The 21,330-nt window shown below is 38.6% G+C and overlaps 1 protein-coding gene across 2 annotated transcripts in view; it reads right to left on the bottom strand.

Moving 5' to 3' along the window:
• The window catches only part of AIG1 (androgen induced 1), a 123,471-nt gene that overhangs the window by 56,362 nt on the left and 45,779 nt on the right, over positions 1-21,330 (bottom strand). Inside the window, exon 3 of one of the 2 annotated variants that reach the window (XM_085055726.1) lies at positions 19,776-19,877. The exons of the other annotated variant lie outside the window; for it this stretch is intronic. Within the exon in view, the coding sequence (XP_084911852.1) occupies positions 19,776-19,877 (102 nt within the window). The remainder of the gene's footprint in view (positions 1-19,775; positions 19,878-21,330) is intronic. 2 annotated transcript variants of the gene reach the window in all.

Raw genomic sequence — 21,330 nt, 5'->3', positions numbered from 1 at the left:
TCATAAAATTGTGTGTTGGGGTTAGAAAATGTCTTTCAAAATAATTTTTTGACAGGAAACATTGTTTGGGTATAACCGAAATTTTATCATTTTTTTATTTAAAAAAAAATTCCATGCTTATAAACAATCTAAAAGATCCATCAGGCTACTTCAGTATGGCTGCACTGGGGCATCTTTGCCTTGTGTGTGTGCTGATTTGCTAGGGATGATGAAAATGACCTGCAGGGGGACACCAGACCCATGGATTCATGAAGATCACAACGCAACGACAGCTCAGGTGCCCCCCATTAAAAGAGGGTATGGGAATAGGGCTAAATAAGAGATATTGGTGCTACTGGGAGATTGTAGATCATCTCCTGAGATGAGACTTTCAAGGGTCTTAACCTCATCAGCTTATCCAAAAGGAGACACAAGATCTCTCCTCATATGGAAAACCATAACACAAGACAAGGAATAAAAGGCTCTTTTAACAGAGCAGTGGAAAGCATAACAAGCTGAAGTTAGACTAGTTAGAAATTTGGAAAAGAATTAGCAGTGACAGTGAATAATTACAGGAGCAAACTGCTAAGGAAAACAGAAGATTGTTATCTTTTCAGATCGTGACCAAAAGTCTTTCTGGAAGACAAACTTCAGCCAAATGAAAATTACTGGGCTCACTACAGGTGCAAGTGAGATGTTATGCCTTGTGTCAAGCAGGAGGTCAGACAAAACCACCTAATATTCTTTTCAGACCTTAAATGCCATGGATGTCTGGGTTTGCCTGTGTGGTATTTTGTCGGTAGGTGAGGACTCACTGTCCTTCTGGGTCTGGATGAATCCTTGCCAATGAACTAGGAGTGTGTAGCTGTGGTTAGCACGATGCACAACCAACCTAGTAACTTGCGCCTGACTGGGCAACAGCCAGCTCACAACATAGAATCAAGTTGCATCTGTCTGCAAAATACCATCCAGACACACCTATCCCTTAGTTTGCAAGTTGGCAAGCCAACCAACCTGGTATATTTTTGCAGATAAAGGAACAGGAGGCATGTCTGTGCCATGCCCTGGAACGTGGTGCAAGGATTTCCGAGATAGCAGCCATGGTGCTCACACTGGAGCCAGCAGCAGTATAGCCATCTCAGCCCAACAAAAAAAGCCTGGCCAAGGGGAGGGCTAACCTGGATGCAGTGCCTTCATAACCAAGTGCTGTACCACATGGGGATAGGCCAGGCCACACCAGGACACAGCAAGCCCCAGTGACTATCCTGCTGCAGGGTAGGTGGCAATTAGGTCCTCTTGCCACATGGGGTACTCTGAGGCAAATTGTACCATGGATTATCTTATTCTGGAGTAAGAATGAGGGCTCAAGATGCGTATACTAGTCATAGCTGGAGCTTAAATGCTTTGAAAGGACAACCCTTTCTCAGCACAAAATGAACCAAAGCAATCCCATGTGCAAAAGGAATGATGTAGCCACACTGTTTTCTGTGCTCAGCATCTAAAGAGTAAATTAATGAACAAGGTCCTAAGAATATGCATTGGACATGCAAACAAGGGCAAATAAAGTGCATGGTGCTAATATCATTGCCACCACAGACACAGACTGTCTTTACAGAAAGTACAGTGAGCAGCACACTGAAAAACCTTGGTTTCTCAGCACAGAGCTCTACATTGACAGGAATACAACTTGAGCAAAGACAGAACACAGTCGTGAGGGAAGAATGTTGTCCAAAAGGGCCTATGCCACAGGATCAAATTAATGCTGAGAAGTATTGAAGTAAAAGAGCAAACCAAAAGTGAAATTCAGATTTTACTCCACTTGGGACAATCTGACTCAAACTGGTAGGTGTTGGGAAGGAATTAATATCAGGGAATAGATTAACTACTTCTCCAGAAACATAAATACAGAAGAACAGTTTTGAAAATACCTAAAAATCTGTAAGAAGCAGCAGAAACTTACATTATAATTAATTTACAGAGAACTCAATAGAAGTAAGAAAGACAAAGGTAAAAACAATTAATGTAAGTTAAACTTTCAGCCAAAACCTGCTTTGTTGCAGGATATATTTTCTGAGACAATCTCCTCTGGGAATGGCTGGTGCTGCACCCTCTCTGCCCCTCTTTTTAAGGTATCAGATACTCAATTAGTTAATAATCTCAGGTTTTATTCAATAAAAAAGGTTTTCCAGTCCTTCATGATGTGAAGAAGAGCTTAAAGCAGAGACCATAATGATAAACCTATCAAGATAAAATTCACAAACTTGCATCTTTCTGGGCCTTTGCTATTTTTAATCCTGACCATTCGTATCTTCATGCTTGAAAGATTATCCCTCAAGACCACTGACACCTGGTAAAGATCCCAAAAATAATGGCACCAGTGTGGGATGCTCAGGGTTACTCTCTATATTTCATGGAGATATGTAAAGAAATGCTCAAGAAGAAGGACTGGTGCATGAGCAGTACTAGCATGTATGATGAACTCCACAGGACAGCTCCTGAAAGCAGCCTGAGTCACTGGTTTTGTGGGAGGATAGTTCCTTGAAAGAGTAATGTTCATCTGAAGGGGCAGAGTAATTGTAAAGAGGCACTGGGGCTAGGATTTAAACAGTATCACAGCTACTGTATAAAAACTACAAAACATGGTAAATATTTAAAAAATACTAACTGCAAACCAGAAAACTTTAAAATTTTAACAGTGACCTTAAAGTTAAGTTTTCTGTAATCATAGAAACTTGAAAGTTGAAAACCCTCTCTATTGTGTACCAGTATGATTCTCATAAACACATCACTTCAGTTGCTGTACTAGGAACAAAAACAGGATGGATATTAGACACTGGAAACACTCCATCTGCGTTTACCACAAGGGTATTTTTTCCCATGGATCATAGGAAGGGCAGACGGGCATTCCCTTGAGGCAAACAGAGATGTTTTCAGAACATTGTGCAACGGGAATACTCCCTGACAACATGTCTATAATATGTTCTAAGTACAGCTTTCTGTACTGCACCTTAGGCTATTTGGTGGTGGACATATTTTTCTGTCCATTCGTTTTCCCTGAACTTCCCCTGTGCAGGGACCAGCTGAACTAAACTGCCTTTTAAAAGCAGGACATCTCATTTAGCCACACAGATACTCCTCACAAGTCAACAGGTCCATAAAATTTTCTGAAAAACTACCTGTGTATCATCGTTACCCAGTTTCTCAATCAGCAAGGTGGAAAAGGTTATGATGAAAGAAATGCACTTAGTCACAGAGTATCTTGTGAGCAGACAGATTCCAACCCACTCCTTGTCCCAGCATCCAGTTTCCTTACAGAGCCTCTATGTGGCCAGAGTTTGATAAAGATGTGAAAAGTGAGACAGTGTCAAATGCCATCCAAGGCTTCCCTGTGGACAGACTTGCAAAAGAAAGGAAAGAAGATTCTGAGTTCATTTCAGTCCCACGAGACTTCACTCAACACACAGCTCATCTGAATGCCACCCCAGGAGGCATTTCCCCAAACACTAACAACAGGCAAACATCGAACCCTGCCTTGAGGCGTGCACTAGACAGCTCAGCTTGGTTCTCACTGGGGAGCTCACCAGCTGCTTCTCTGCACCTCTATTAGCACAGCAGGTTGGGTAAATGCCCTGCCATGAACACAGCAAATGGAAGAAGATTGTTGACTGTCATGGTCTCAGAGCAGCTACCTTCCGTTTGCATCTCCATGAATTCCAGCTGCAGTAGCCCTCCTCACTGAGAAAAATAGTTTTCCTGTGCTGCTGATGGTCCTTTCCATTTCACATCTGGCAATCGTTAACTATATCCCATGTGGTCTGAGTTTTAGCAGTAAAAACACTCCAACAAATTCTAGTAAAACTGATTTATTTATATTAACTGGACATCGGATACCCAGATAATACTATATAGAATCATAGAATATCCTGAGTTGGAAGAAACCCATGGGGAACTCTATTTCCCTTCCTCTTCACATTGACATTTCACCTTGACCTGTCCTTTGAAATCAATCCTAGGGAAACCTCGTGTTTTAGTGGTTGGAAGTTCAGAACTGAAAAGGTCAGAAGCTGAAAATAATTTAAGCATGACATCCCCTGTGTTTAGGAGAGCTTAAGTACATATGAGTGGCGGAAGTCCCAGCTAAAACTCAAACTTGAGGTTGTGAGGCTGAGACATCCCCTCAGATACCAACAGCTTATAGCAAACTGTTTCTGCAAACTCAGAATTTGCTGCCATGAAAAGAATTGTATTAGCAGAAACTGAGCACATTGCTTCAAATCTCTGAAGGACAAAACATTGCAGGAGGGAAAAAGATACATATACATATTTGCATATTAAACAGCTACATAGAAGAGATAGATAAAGCAGGGTGAGTGTTGAGTAGAGCTGCAAAAATGATTTTAAGTTGCTAACATGGAGGAAAAATTACCCAGGTCTTGGACAGTAAAATTTACTACTTTTCCAGAAGGTGGACAGTTATGAATTTGATACCAAAGACTTATTTGGTCCAAAAACACTTCTGCATAAATATCTTTGTTTTACATTCAAGCCACTCTTAGGTGAAAGCCAAAGGTCTAAGTTAAATGCTCTTCAAAAGTAAACTACCACAACTAACTAAAGAAACCAAAATATTGTATTTATTTAAGAAATCACCACTAACAGGGAAAAGAACCCATTTGATAGCTGCAGAATGCCTTCCACTCTGTTCAAACAGGAAAAAAACACTCACATTAGATCACCAATGTGCCAAAGCCATGTAGCAGAGAAATAATCCACAGAACCAAGAATGTGAGAATGAAGGAGATGATGGTTTACATCAGTCAAATACTTGTTCTATTATTTTATTTTCTCAGTTTAACTTAGTTTTGAGCCCATCACTGAAAATTTACCAGCTATCAGAGCTTTTTGCTGTCCTCAGTGCTACATCACTGTGTTGCATGAGGTGGCAGAAGACATAACACACTCCAAGGCTACCACTTGAGGCTTGCTGATGCTGCTATAGTAGCGGAGAATGCTCTCACCCAGACTCTATCAGGGAGCATATATCATTTTGGGATTCATGTCATGGATAAAGGTGGTGTAGTGCAGGATGCAGAGAGGCTGTGCTTGGCTGCCTGGTATCTAATTTATGGATGGGTCAACGAAGGCATGAAGTGTTAAGAGAATGCTGCAGACCACACAAGGCTGCAGCTGTGCTGTGGCACAGCAAACTTAAACAATGCCTTTGCTCCAAGCAAGGACTGGCTCTTGGGGAAAGCATTTATTGCTCAAAATTCATCAGCACGAAAATGAAAGAGAGCAGGTTTTATTTGTACTGTAAATCATTCACAGGACCAGAACACTCCATTGCAGTCAGAAGAAAACCAAATTTTGGTGTGATATCTGACAGAGGCACCTTTTTTGGTTTTTTTTTTGGTTTTTTTTTTGTAACCTAGACAAGTTGTATCTTTGAGATAAGGGAACCAATTAGCATTTTTGAAGAGTCTTGTGTACCATTCTCACTTAAGGAGGAAAAGGTATTGAATAATAACATGATGGAGAGGCTCCAGTACTGTAAGAACCTAGGTCTAAAGAATTTGAAAGCACCATAACTGAGCCTTCTCACTTGTAGGCCAGTGCAGGAAACCTGATGCAAGAGCTCTGGTAGGGAGTGAATGCCTGCCAGATTCCTACTAACCGGTAATAAGGATAGCTGAAGAAACTGGCCTCTGAAAGGAAAATTAAAGCTTGAAACCTCAGACCAAGTTCTTCAGTAGCTGAACTACTGCTGAAGAGAGTAGTAGATCCATGTGTGTGGATAGATATAGGCTAATGCCTACAAATAGCTCCAAGCTGGCAGCACTACGGCAGGAACAGAAGCCAGACTGTGGCAACAGCCGGCTTTGCTACAGAAATTTTCATCTTAATGCCATCTTCCTTCTTCATGTGGGAGACGCATTAAAAACAGGTCTGGATAGTATTTTAAAATTCTATCAGGCTTTCAACAAGGTTTCATAAGGTTACACGAGCAATTTTTAAATTTCATTTAAGAAATTCAGTTCAATCTCTATGCAACACCTATAAAATTCTTAGGTTTCACTGTTTACATGAAAATGCCAAGGAATGGGACCCTTAAATACAATTTTTACATTTAGCCTGGTAAGTTTTCCGAAAAAAAGTAGCAATAGTGGTAAGGAACCTTATACTGAAAGACTTCAGATAAATTTGCCAGATTAAAGAAGCAAATATCCTTTACTCCTTTTTCTGTTGTTAATTTAAACTAACAGGCGATTTTAATCCTCCAGAATTAATGTCACACCTCTCAATTAAAAAAAGAATATATAAGCCTAAGTAAACTGTCTTTAATACTCTTGTAAAGTTTAATTCATTTGTTTTCAAAGTGATCTGAGATATCTGGAAGATTAAGTACTATTTTCTTTTCCTAGCAAAGGTTAGCATATGGTTGGGAATTCTGCTGCAGTAATACAAATGAGACTAGTTTCCATGAATGTAACGAAAACACTAGATTCTCAAGTACATTTCATCTGCATTGAGTGCACTGAGTTATACCGACAAAAGTAAGAGAGCAGAGGAAATTCGTAACACTTTTCTACCCTTCTGAGGTTGCTGGGGTTCACATTTCTTTTGAGAATAAACAAGGATAATCATGCTATTCTAACATGTACTGACAGGAACTGCCAGGTCTGTGTCACCTGTGAAGGGACCAAGCAGGGGCTAGTTCTTTTTAAATGTTGTGCAGTTAAAGCACTCTCAGAGAATCTTCAATGCCAAGGGATTTTACATATTCCTATTTCTATTTTGAAATTGCAGTCACAGAGTGTTCAGACTTGTCCTTCCTGCCTAGCAATGTATAGGTGGGATCTTTCATGAACAAGTCACCTCAATAAAATACTTTCAGGTTCACCACAGAATCTTCTTCCTGGTGCTGTAAAACTTACCAAGAGGCTGTACTGTATTATATTACATGGTAATGGTATTTCCAGAAAAAAAAAAAAAAAAGAATGTCACATGAATAAGGCAATGAGAGTATGCAGGTAACCATGGCTACTGTTGTGAACTAAATAACATTTTTTATACAGCTGTGAATATTTGTATTATTGCCAGCTAAGCCGTAGAGTTCAGATTTGAGACAGAACTGGTAAACACTGAATTCTTGCCTGAAGAAAGGTACTTCCCAAAGTGGATCCAGGCCTCTACATCGTGCTGCTACTCATTCTGGTGTAACTTTGCCTAGTAAACATATACCTTATTACCTCAGTCAAAATAATCAAAATATAACTCTTCATGGCCACTACTTACACTTCACTGTCAGTGACCCACTTTTGCACAAGCTATTTTCTGTCTTAAGGGTATTTTATTTCCTCTTATCCACAATCACAACTACTGACATAAATTCCTCAATCGCTTTGACTCCATAAAATATACTTTTGAAAGATCTTTAAACAATTTGCAAATTCTCAGCTTTACTTAATCTTGGTTAGTGGCAACACCACCTGCCCCCTCCAGCCCCCTGTACCCCACTTTGGTCCCAACAGCATTCCTGGACAACAAAAGGAAAAAACAGTTCCAAAATTACAGGGCATATGAGAGAAATCTCTTCTCCTTTGACATATTTTCAATTTCCAAGTTCATCCTTCTTAAATCATCCTTCTGTTTACATATCAGAGGCTCTCCTCTCAAATCAATCATCATCTGAGAAGGAATGGAAACCTAAGGGATTTTCCTCCTTACAGAGAAAAGGTACGCCCAAAATCAAATTATTTGGCATAAGTTGTCAGTAGTTGCTATACTAAAAGAAAACATAAACACAAAAGCAGTTGGTGAGATGAACCTGTACTTCCAGTGAAATAAACAAAATGAAAATAATGAAACGCCTATTGTAACTAAGTGAAACAGGAATTAGAGCAACATCTCTCTACTCAAAAATTGAGTCACTTCTTCCTTCCAATAGAGTCTAAGTCTGAAACCCAATGAGTGCTCATTCATTCACTATGAATTTGTCTTCTTTGCCTGGTTTGTACAGAGAGAATAATTTCTTAACAAAAGTACTGGCTAATGAAGCAAACACAGATTCACTTTGCAGTTCAATCTTTAATAAACTGCCTGTAGCCTTAGGCAAACCACAAATTCCATGTTTTAGTTTCTTCTCTGTAACATGGGGAAAATAACAAGTCTTTTCTGCCGGTCTTTACCTGTCCATTCATTTAGGTGAGATGAATTTAAGGTCTAAACATTTTGTATCTGTATAAAAGAGCTCAGCTTAGATAGAATTACAGACGTTCTTTAAAATAGTACTCTCTACCAATATAATTATTAATAGTTGAATGGCAATTACATATTTCTCTTTATGTATGGTGTGTTTGCATATATATGTACACATATATATACACACACAAACACTATACATACACTGTATACATACACGCATGATAAATATATTACCAAAGATTTACTATATGTAGTAATTTTACCAAACTGATGTCACAGAGAATATGACTATGGGAGGTACAGTAGCACAGTGCTCAGGCAGACAACTGTGAGATCTAAAGAGCCACAAACTCTGGTGATAGTGGAAGCACCAAATGTGCAAAGGAGGGCATTCTTTTGGTTTCTGCATACACAAAAATGCTGGAAAAAGAGAACTGTTCTGTAAAAACAGTGGTCACAAGAAACCAAATGAAGCCAAATTTCTGCCTGTTGGTTTAAAATAAATGATGGATGCCATTTTCAATGTGCACTCGGTACTTTAAACTTCTTTCTCAAGGTTTTTTTCAGTGAAATACAGTACACACAATTATCACCTCTATGTTCTACGGCTCTCTCCAGCTGACTACTATTAGCACCTCTTTATTTCAGCATTTGGTTTCCTCTACTTTGTCTCCTGTCTTCTCCTCCTTAAAAAACTATAAGGCTATCACTTTTTCTCTTAGCTTCTAACACATGATTTTCTTTCTCCTTCAAATTCCCTCTTCTTTCCCATCTTTCATTCCTCTGCTTCAAGAGCAAAGACTAAAATGCCATCCACCTTAGTCTCTGTTCATCTAAAATGATTTGCAGCTGTATGAATTTTTAAACAACTTAGAGCCAACATAAATTTGTTTGTTAATGGAGACATCAGTAAATCTGTGTGCTAGTAAAACGACGTTTTTAATGGATGTTTCCTTTATAGAAAATTATATCATTTCCCAATCCTTTATTTTAAAAACAGCCTTAAAATATGAAGTTCAGTAGACCAATGTACATATTTCCTCTTTCCCATAAGTAGTTCATAAAAAACCCCCAAAACTACATTACATATTGCATTTGCAAAAGAAGCCACAAAAATGTGCATTGCAGTGACTCAGCAAGTTGGAACTCTGTATACTGGGTTTATAGAAAGCTGGTAAAGCTCAAAGTAACAGAATAAAAAGCTAACAGCCCCAAGAAGCAAATAAAATTTCTTCCTGCTGGAAATAAACTGAAGGATGTGATTTGACTATTACAGCCATTTTTATAAAGAAAAATTTCCTTTTTAAGTATATTTGACTTTCTATAGCACGCATCATGTCAGCCTAGAATCTTTTATGAGATACCAGGAGCCCTAAATTTGTACATAATCACGAGTAATGTTATTATTTGGAGCAGAGGCCACTTATGTTCTGCAGGAGAATGGACAATACCAACTCCAACTCTTTGTTGTATTTGCATCCATCGGAGGAATCTGCAGCAAGCAATTAATCTCTTTCACCATAACTGAATGAACGAAATGCTGAGGCACGTGAATGGGAAATCCCTTGGAAGTCCTGGCAAGCCCCAGCATGATGAGGAGTAGAGGGCAGGCACAGGCAGTCTGATCTGCCAGAGCAGCCCAACCCTGCCTGGGACACTTCATAGCCAGAATCAGAGGCACAGTACCATAAACCCTGTAACAGACAGCAGTGTTTTCCCAACTATCATTACAAAATCCCATAAAACACAGGCACTATCTAATGAAGAGTTATAAAAAATGCTTTTGATCAAACACTGCATCATTTCTCTCAGATTATTTAGTAAAACAGATCTAGGAATTAAAATAGAAATATAAAAATGGGGCTTAAGCAGCACTTCAAGTATGCAGCATTCCTCATTTTGAAGAGAAAGCAAGCTGTGAAGAGTTCAAGGGTAACAGTTAATACTGCAATGGAGATGTAAGAGCAAATCATGTACTGGCCATTGGTCTCCCTTTTGCCATTTTGAGACACTCCACACCATGTGCTATTTCTCCATGGTCAGAGCTGTTTCCTGCTCAGCTAACTCTGGTGTCAGAGGGAGGGAAAGGGTCACCTTAGTCAGACTCATAGTCTCTGACAAAAACAGACATCTCTGAAAGGTTATGGCTTTTCCTGAGTAGGGCACCAGGATGGAACCTGGGTGTGTTACGTAAATGTCCAAGGTAGAAGAGACAATTGCAGAACTCCATGACTAATTGCAATGGCTCACACATCTGTCAAAAACATCCTTCATGCCACATCCTGAGTTTGAGCCTTTTGCATTTTCAGAAGTTACTAAAAATGTACACTGTTTTTACTTATTTGTATCTATGTGGGAAATTTTAAAATGAGGATTGAGCTGAACAGCAGGGTAGATGTCGGCTTATGTTCAAGCTTACAGTCTTCCACAAGCAAAGGTCCCAAGGTTGTCCCCAAATTCTTGATTTCTGCCTATCAGCATGTATAAAACATTACTGCTGTGGCACTACTTCAACATATTAATCATCGAATATGAAATTACTTCTGCAGAAATGATGTCTGTTTCCAAATACAGACACGTAGAAGACAGCATTTAACAAAGAAAAAAGCTACTTCTAAAAAGTGGTACTTTTTTACAAAACCAATGTCAAAATATTTCCTTGTATTAGTTTTCCTGAAGCAATAATGATCTCTGGATACAGGGAGAAACAGTATTTTTTATTCCATCAACTTCAGGGACTGGAAAAAGCATATAAGTTTTTGGGCTCAGATTCCCTTCACCAGGTCTGCTGATTCTTCTGGTATTATGTCCATGTGAAATAACCCACTTTCCAACAATGATAAATAGGTAAAAATCTGGTCACTGAGTTAGTACATATGCCTTCAATTGAAGGAAAAGTTGTCTGCCAAGCTTCAATCAAGTAGATCATAGGTCTGTGAAAAAAAGAATCTAAAAGGATGGAATTCAGTTGCTATAGTGGCACATTAAACAAATAAATGAGATACCATGGAATGCTGCAAAATATTTGTGGTCTGATTAAGTCATATTTGCCACATGTGTGAACACTAACAGCACAGTTTAGTAAAGTGGGTACAATATAATACAGTCCCACTTTTATTGTGTGCAAAGCCTAATTCTTATCTGGGTGCTAATGGTAACCAATGTGTCCAAGGGTACCTAACACTGCATTTTACTGTGATTATAAGGCAAAGTATAGTCCCTTCAATACATAAAGGTAGACAATAAATGCTTATTAAACAATTATACCTTCAAAGACATATTTGCATCCTCCCCTGTGTTTGCAAGACCTGCTAAGGAGACAAAGCTCTTCATTGTGATCACCTCCAGGATGACTTGCATATGGACTGTTTAGAGTACCTAACTTGTAGATGGCAGCTGATTTATTAAACCCTCTGCAAAATAACCAATCCTCCTTCAATACATTAATTTTTTTCCAGTGAAATGCTCTCTTTTCTTGATAAAAGACTTTGAATATACCCATTGTTAATCACAACAATCTATCCCATAATGTTTGACTCTATCTGCCTATGTCCTCTGGAAAAAACACTCAGGGAAGAAACCAGAAATCTATTCTGTTAAAGGATAAAACCAGTGTTCGATTTTAACTGAGAGAGAGGAAAGCACATACATTTTTATTGGAAATGCATTCCACTTATTGAAGCATTTTGCACTGATTTTAAAGTTGAACATTTATTTACATTTATAACCTGTAACCATATATCTGATCAATGGTGCAGTAGCAGCAGACAAATGTACCATCTTAGGCATCACAAAAGAGTTGTGCACAGCTCCAGCAGTGTCTATGGCAAGCAGTATAAGCTGCACAGAAAGTGAATGTTAAAACACAACCAGCTTCCCAATATTGTTAAATTTATGTGTGTGAACCAAATGCATTTCCATCCCACATCACTGCTGGTGTAACAAAGAGACCTAGCAGTCCAGGGCCAAACTCTGTTTCTAGGAAACATAACTCAGTGTGTACCCCACACGCAGAGAAAGGCTAAGGCTCCCTTCATGTGTCCTTTTGGGGCTTTGCTTATTTTCTTTGTAGTAATCACTTTAACAAACATTTGTCTGAGGGACTTCAGCAGAAAATCTTTATGCTTTTATTATCAGCATTAATATTATCAGCATAATTATTACTTCCAGAGTTACACCTAGCTTTGGCTGTTAAAGCAGGGCAGTTTGAAATACAGACAGTACATCTCCTTACCTCTGGTACTTCAAATATGTGACCTTCCAGCACACCTGCAACCCTCAGCAAACGGTAAATGCTTTAATATGCAATGCTGCTCACACTTCACAGCTGATATGGAAAAATAAGGGTCATTTTTTAACACAGGACTCCAGTTTTGAGAGTCAAACAGATGACCAAGATAATGTATGGCACAGTCAGATAAAAATATAGACAAATGCAAAAGACGTCAATGTCATTCTACAGATACCACACAAATAAGTTTTATATGAACACAGGCTTCATACTGTTGCATGGTTGCAGGTGGTTCTGGTCTTAAACGTTTTCCAAGTTCTTGAAGCTCCTGGCATGTCACTTGAAAGTATTACTTCATCTGACCTGTAAACTTACATCCAACAGCAACAGAAGCAATTCTCACAGCAGCATCCATAAGCCACTTCTCTTTGCTCTCCATTCTTCAAACTAATACATCTCAGGGAAGCCTTCCCAGTGAAGTGATGGAAGAAAACATACTCTTCATTTCATCTTTTTCACTGTTTATTTCCTCGCTTCTCTCTTCCTCCTCCTCCTCCCTTAAGTCCTCTTTAGCATTTTGAGTCTCTTCCAGCTTGTCTACATTATTCTGTGGCTCCTTTTTTATTCACTCACCTCATCTGTTTTGTTTTTCTTTTTTTTTCCTAGGTAGGAGTTGGAACAGCATCAGCTGACTTCTTAATTCATCTCTTTCCTCCCGCCTATCTTCTCCTCTCATTCAACTATCTTAGCTCTTTCTGTGCTCTCTCTGACTCTCTCCCCTTCTCCCTTCCTTTGGTAGTAACTCTGGAACGTGTTGTTGACACTAGATGCTCTCATGCTCTGTGCTAGCAGACCAAGTTACGTGACCTTGTCAACAGAAGGTAGTTAAACTTTTTGAAAGAGATTTCATCTGTGGATTTCAGCCCTCAGGCTTTTAATTTTCAATGTTCACACTCAGAATAGGGCTTGCATGTTTTGCTGTTACTAAGTACTCAGAGATGTTTTAGCAAAGGTTCCTTGTTACTAAGGTTTGAGGATGTTTATACCAGGAGGAGCCTCTGTGTGCAATTTCTCCAGATTAGTGGAAATAGCAAACAATCAGAAAAATTCAGCATCTGTGTTCAGTTAAAAAGCTGTCTTCACCTTACCCTGATGAGTGTTCTCTGGCAGATACGTAACATGGTTAAGGCCAGCTTCCTACTTCACAGAAACTGCCTTGCTGTTATTGTGTTAGGTAAAGGGGTTTTCCTAATGCCCCCAGGGGATGCCATTAAGGCAATTTGGACTTCTTCACCCTAGCAGCCTCTCTCAATTTTCAGGTGCTATGCTATCACAGGTTTTGACACACCACCAATTTCCAAGCCCTACACATAAGTACAAGAAAATCAAACAAATCTTTTAAGCTGGTGCTGTTTCTCTCCCCAGAGCAGGGAGGTAATTGGTACCACTATAGTTATGCTCCAGTGGTGGAACTGGCAGATAATGAGGAGAGATAACAGACGGAGCCACATAACTGCAGCATGAACATGCAAGAAGTGTACAAATTCAACAACATTATTTTCATGGGTTTTGCAAATATTCTGAGTCCCCAGGCAATCAGCTTCAATTGCTATTCTTTCCATCAGATAGATGGTTAAATAATAGCCATCTAGGAGTGGTTAGTCTGTTGGAAATTAAATTAAAAATTGTCCCTGATTTTTATCAGAAAACCTTGCAACTTATGTAAAAAGTAGGAATGCCTTCCTGGAGCATTGCAAATTTTATTCACACCTAACATTTGAAAATATTGTAAATAAATTAAGGAGAGCACTTGAGCTGTAATATCCTTGAAACATTTAAATTGGATTTTAAAAAATCTCAGAAAAGTGTAAATATCTTCTAGGAAGAAGCATAAGGCATTACGAAGGTTCAGTACCTTTTACAAGAAATGCCCATCCATGTAATATGCTGTGTTAGGAAGGCATCCCCAAGGAGTAAAATGCACTGTTTCAAATTAGCAATTTCTGCAAAAGATTTTTAGTCTACATGGGTAGAAACACTTTGATGAAAGAAAGGATATCTCCTTGTTCATACATCAGAGCGACCACTGTGTAGCAGCTGACTAGTGAATAATGGAGAGATGGGTTTGTCAAGTAACTCATAAGTTTTGGACCTTCCAATCTTTGCGTCAGGTTAATATGGATTTTGATTTTTGAATGCCTTTGTTATTTTTCTACTTGTTAAATCATCAAGGAAGAAGGATTTACACCAGAAAAATACCTTTCATAAAATCATAGAATGATTTGGATTGGAAGGGACTTTATATAGTTCCAACCACACTGCCATGGGCAGGGACACCTTCCATTAGATCAGATTGCTCAGAGCCCCATCCAGCCTGCCTTGAACACTTAAAGGGAAGACACATGCATAACTTCTCTGGGCAACCTGTTCCAGTGCTTCACCACCCTCATAGGAAAGAATTTCTTCCTAATATCTAATATAAACCTGCCCCATTTCAGTTTGAAACCATTCCACCTTTTTCTATCACTACATATCCTTGTAGAAAGTCCCTTCAGCTGTCTTGAAGGACCTCTTCAGGTACTGAAAGGTTGGAATAAAGTTACCCTGAAGCCGTCACTTCTCCAGGCTGAACAATGTCAATTCTCTAATCCTTTCCTCGTAGAAGAGGTGTTCCATCCATCTAATCATCTTTGTGGCCCTCCTCTGGACTCACTCCAAGATTATATCCTTTCCACCATTAAAATAAAAAGACACACAAGCCATGGCCACCAGAACCAGAATAAGGCTGCTAGGATAAACAACTGGAGAGGTGGTCAGTGGGACTTTGTACCACTCTGTGGTGGCCTCAACTTTTCAGCTGAGTAGTCAGCAATTCGAAAAGAGAGACAACTTGTGAAATAAATAGAGATGTATCACTTGGACAGGCTCCTTCCTCTGTATTAATTTGTATTTTTTTGCTATTTGTCCCAGTTTTTGTGCATTCTCTTGAACACTAGGACAGAGGCTAAGTCTTTCTAGAAATGCCTTTGTTTCCCATTTCCCAAAAGCAGCATAAAAAAATAACAGAGTACAAAACTGGAAGAGCTTATGCAGACTGCAGTGGCACAGAACCCAGACAATAATCATTTTTCCAACTCCACAGATGCAGAGCATATTCCTCTTCCCCCCCTCCATGACCTCTCCTCTAGAGTCTTCATATTAGGACATTATTTTGTTTCTGACCTCCAGAGCATTTAAACTCCTCAAGTAAGTAATTTCTAGCTCTGTATTTTGCTTTCCTTGCCACAAACAAAAGATGATTCACATTTTTAAAACAAATTTGAGACAGTGTCTGCAAAAAACAAAGAAGGACTCTCGCTGAAATGGTATGCTAACTTGGACAGATACTGCAGGCAGTCTTGCCATGTAACCTGGCTCAGAATCAGCACTGCTCAAGTTCAATTAATTCAGTCTACATATCTGTTTATGTGGGCATTGGTTAGAATAGGGGCAACCTCTAGTTTTACAGCCTGTGCTAATATTGAAGAAAATGTAACTTCTGAAAACAAATGTTATCCATGCATAACCTGTCCAGCCCCAACACAAAAAGGTGCACGGAATGAGCTGATAAAAATCCTACTACTATGACACATTAGTTTTAAACATTAAGGGTTAGTCTTTAATTAAAAATTCCTAATACTGATAAAGATCAGATAGACACCCATCAGAAAATGGGGAAGAATATTTCCCATGGAAAATATGTCTTTGGAATTATGAGCTGACATGGATCCAAACTGCAGGACAGTCTCCAGAAAACAAATGACATCTCTGATGAAAGAGTTCAGTAATTTGGCACTAAAGTTGTAGCCCACAAAGATGAATTCATCTGCATAACTAATAAATCCAGGAAGTGCACTTGACACTTCAGAATCAGACCAAGGCTGAGACACAGACCTGTTCTCCAACAGCTCTCTTTAGACAGGCAGTTATTTCCACTGACAGAAGCTTAACTTCAGCTACTCAGATGTGCTCCTTTGGACAATAAACACAGATGAAATCCTTGCATTGATGAAATCAGCAGCAACTCTGCTCTTGACTTCCCTGGTCATTTATCAAGTCATAGTGACACCATTGGTTATGGATTAATGAACTGGGTTGAGATGATGAAATACATCAGTTTTATGGCTAAGTACAACTCCGTTAGTGATATCTTTTACAGGTGTATGAATCTGCACATATGAAGTACTATCTGGTACCATAAGGCACCATTTAATATACAGATTTTCCCATACACAGGAATTATATTTGTAACTATTACAGGGTGTGTGCGTGTATATATGTGTATATATATATATATATATATATGTATGTAATAGACATAGTGTTTCTGACAATATAAGCAATTTTATGGTAAATAGTTTCTGCACAATGATGAGCCTCTCCTCTTTTTCTATGAAACTTTATAAGCCATATTAAAATTGAACTGGTAATGGGACTGCATATTTCCAGGGTTCATTTCCCTTATGTTTCCCATTTCTGTAAAGGAATTTTTTTTACAATTCCTGTTGGGGTTTTTTTTTTTATGTTGAAAAAGTGTTGCTATGGAGGAATGATGTCTCTTGAGTATTAACAAGACATTACTGTGTGCTCAAGAAACCCGGGGTTTAAGCATAGATGGTGTTGTAACTGCAGATGAGGGATGGGAAAGGAGGGAAAGAAAAAGGGGAAGGAGAACTAATTACTATAACCTTAAAAAGCAGCAGACACTGCTGCTCAAACCACTTCTTCCTAGGCTAATGCAGTGAGCTGGACCAGCCCTTCACACAATTTCTTCATAGAGCCTTCAAGATAGTCACCTTAAAAAGCTTCTAAAGTATGAATATTCTCAAATATTTTAATACATGCCCATATTACTAATGGAAATATGACTATTATTACAGCCAGATTTCATGACTTTTCACTCCTTTTCTATATATGGATTTTGTAGGCCAATGTTGACAGTTGAGCTAGTTGTTACAGCTGGTCATAATACATTTGTCAGAAACTTTTGAAAACACAACTTTTCAATCAAGGTAGAAATCCTTTTTACTGTAAAAAATGTATAGTTTCATATTTTCCACTTTTTCTTTTTTTGTGCTAAATAAATATTTTGGGGAAACTGCTGTGAAAAATTCTGGATAGAGAGTTCACCTGTTAAGGAACATTTGACCTCAGATCCTTAGGAGCTGTACCAGGCACTGTGTGAGAAGCTCACACATAAGTGGGATTAATTAGCAATGCAACAGCAGTGAAACAACCCACCTCTCACTGACAGATTTCACGCTGCCAGGGGTCATGAGTCCCTTGTGTGAGTTTTGTTGTGCAAGGTTGGGCTCCAGTATGGCCACCCCTGCTTTCAGAAAAGTTATCATTGTATGTGCACAGCTACTGTCAAAATGTGCTGCGATACATGGGAATAAATGTTTATTTTGGCATTAAACAATAGTCAGGTATCTGACTTTTCTAAACTGTATTCCCAGAGGTCCTACCCTTTTACCAATGGGCCTCTATCATATTCTTTAAAATTTGCCATGTCAAAATTTTAACTACTACTAAGTGAGGTGCAAGTGTTCTCAAGGTAGTTTAATAATCCTTTCATACTATGATGAGCAATGCATCAGAATTAATTAGCATGAACGCTGGTGAGGATAAACTGATGAATAAAACATCAGAAAGAACCTGCTAAAATGTAGTGAAAAGCCCCACAGCCATAAGCTTCCCCTTTGATCTAGCTAAAGAACACTTGGATAAATGGAGACTGACACAGAAATCAATTCCTTTACAAAAGTCTTTCAAAAATGCTTTTTTCTACAATACGTCAAGTTGAAAAAAAGTCTAAGATACTTGCACACAATACATTTCAGCAAACTCTATGATATCCAAAAATCTCAAACAAAAGCCCTCTTCACATATTTCAGTAAGTATACATTTCTCCAAAGCAACATGAGCTTGAGTTGCCTTTTAGTGATGGCACAGAGAAGACTTCCTGAATACCTCAGGCCATTTGCTGCCAACTGCTTCACAATGTACATTCATGAAAAATGTTACAGGTTAGGCACTTCCAGTATGTGGAATGTCACCTGAAAGAAATGTCATCAGAGCTGGCCCTGATCTATTGTGGGGAAAAAAATCAAGATATGCATGGTTTGGCAGTGTTTGCAAGTGCTCAGTTTGTAACCTCAAAGCTCAAGGGAGGACAGCCTGAAAAAACATAGCAGGAGTCATCAGACTCTTTCCTCAGCTCTAGACACACACAGTATCATGCTGTTCCTTTCAAAACATCATAAAACACTACAGTATGTAGCAGAAGCTGATGTTCCTCTTGTCAGTAACAACTCTCATACTGCTCCTTTTACTCAAAATCTGGGGAAAAAACAAACAGCAGTGCCATCTGCCCCACTCCACAAAGGACCAATTTATCAAGCCCAGCAATGGTGGACAAATCTTGATCTGCAGTGATAAAGTGTTCCCACCCAGAAGGATGAGCTCTGCTGCTGTCTACTGATGAACAGCAGTGCCAAATGGTTTGCCATGTCTTTATGAGGAAAACAAAGTAATAATGAAACATTTTGCACAGATGCAACCAGAGAAGCACACAAGACACTTTTCAGCTCCAAATGCTGCATAAACAGTGGAAAGTACCTGATGGCAAATTGTGGCCTAACTTTCCCTTAGCGTTTAAACATATAGTTGAGAGAAAGGATGTCTGACTTGACATAGCAGAGAAGGATCAAAAGGTCAGATTTCTTCTCATAAAAGTACATTTATGATTACCAATGCATCAATTTTGAAGCTTTGCACTGATACATATAATGTCCACATTATTAAAAACATTCAGATACAGGTTCTGCTACATAAGTTTGGCGTGCATGAGTAATTTTTCTAGAGTCCAAAAAATAGAGATTTTTTAAAAAGCATTTTAACTGAAAGGTTTTTATTATTAATTATACTTTGGTAGAATGGTAAAGAAACATTCAATTAAGTTTTTCTGTCATTTTAGAGAAAGATTTGTCAAAGTCAGAACTTCTGTTTTATGGAAGTCTCTTCCTTATGACCACAGTGACATTTCTCTGGGAAAGCTACCTGACCACACAGAAGAGCTGACCCCCACAGCAAGCCTGGGATGTAGGACATGTAAGTTCAAATCTCCAGTTTCAACCTAATGAGGATTCAAATATGACTCCAGGAGTCCAGGAAGGAAAGATATTACTCTTCCCTACAAACTACGTTCCTTAATCACTTCTGAGGGGATTAGCTCCTCGAGCACACAGAATCACACACAAAGATATCGACATCTTACACTTTTGTTTATGCAAGGAAGTGCTTGCATTACTTTACTCACCATTCCGTGATTTAGCCATGCTGGTATAAAATTATCAAGCAGCTTTGGGTAAACCAGCTCCCTGTCATAGATATAGATGCTCCAAAACATCGTCACAACAAACTAAAAAGACAAAAAAAAAAAAAGACAAGACATTTTTAAATATATGCTTCTTAAAAATTAGTCGCATTCTTTAGATAGCAAAATGGGTCACTTAGCAAATGATCTATGGATAGACATGGATATTATTGTTCTTTGACCAAATACTGTTCTAATCAACAGTTTGAATCTGGATTACTCTTTGCATTCACAGAGGTTTTAACTTTTCTTCTTTTTTTTTTTTTTCCCCTTAACTTTTAGCCAGCAAAAAATATCATTTTTTGACTTACATGCCTGCGGCCAAATTACAAGTGAATACTATGCTTTAGTAGCAGATGTGGCACATAAATAATGTTTCTTCCCTAACAGGATAGAAAACAAATGGAAAATCAGCTAAAATATCACTTGGAAGTCATAGAACATATCAATATGAAACATTCACTCCTGAACAGAAGCCTGTAAATTCATATTTGCACTTTTCTGTGTCAGCCATCAAAACAGCATTAAAAAAAAAAAAAACCCTTTGACTACTCTCCACACAATTGATGGACTGGGATCCACAGAAAAGAGGTCTAGTATAGTGCTCATTTGTCAATATGAGGTTTAGCTCGGTTCTTCTCAGGAACTATTTACTGGAAGCCCAGAAAAGGACCCTTATTTCCTCTAGACTAAGGACAGGACAGATGGATCAGATAAAGTTTGCACTAGGCTAAATTTTTGCTAAAGTGTTCACTTATTCTTTAAAGATATCCTGATGTCTGAAAGGCAAAGACAATATAAACCCACAAAAATGTACTGAAATAATAGTTTAAGCTTACCTTAGCTGTGGTAAGTAATTTTCTAATTAAAACACCACTGCTTTCTTACCTTGAATTTGAGTCATAGTTTTCTAGTAATAAAAAACGCTTATTGTTTATAGCAGTAAAACCCAATACCTAGGCCAGGAGCTTTTCAGTGACCATTTACAGGGGAACTCTCAACAGTAACGATAAATCCATGTTTAAAGTTTGAGAGGCAAAAGAAGACTTTCACTGAGATAGAAGGGAAGTATTCAGTTAAGTCCAAATTGATGTGGCTCATGATCTTACAGCTAATTTAGAGGGTCAGTGCAAAGAAATATGGGGTGAGCACAGCACGGCATGTGAACTACTAGTGTGCATAGTGTAGGCATAAGCTATTTCTTATGCTTCTCACTTTAGAAAGTTAAAATTGAGGTTTGCAGTTAATCAATGGCACCTTGTTCTAACCACACACATGCAGACTTTGGCCAGCAGTTATGTGAATGACCTGAACCAGTACACTGTTCCCTCAGTGCGCATACAGTACATAGTTTCTTGGTTTCCAACACAGTTGTCCATCTGTTATGACAGCTCAGAATAAGCTTGCACTATTTGACTAGTGCACAGAGGCCAGGAAAAAAAATAGGTTATGATGGACAGCCTGAAAAATATTCCAAGTGTAAAGTACCCCACAAGAA

The sequence above is a fragment of the Lichenostomus cassidix genome, chromosome 3, assembly GCF_008360975.1.
Source record: "Lichenostomus cassidix isolate B80296 chromosome 3, HeHo_3.0, whole genome shotgun sequence".
NCBI lineage: Eukaryota > Metazoa > Chordata > Aves > Passeriformes > Meliphagidae > Lichenostomus > Lichenostomus cassidix.
This window is presented reverse-complemented; position numbering and strand designations above follow the sequence as displayed.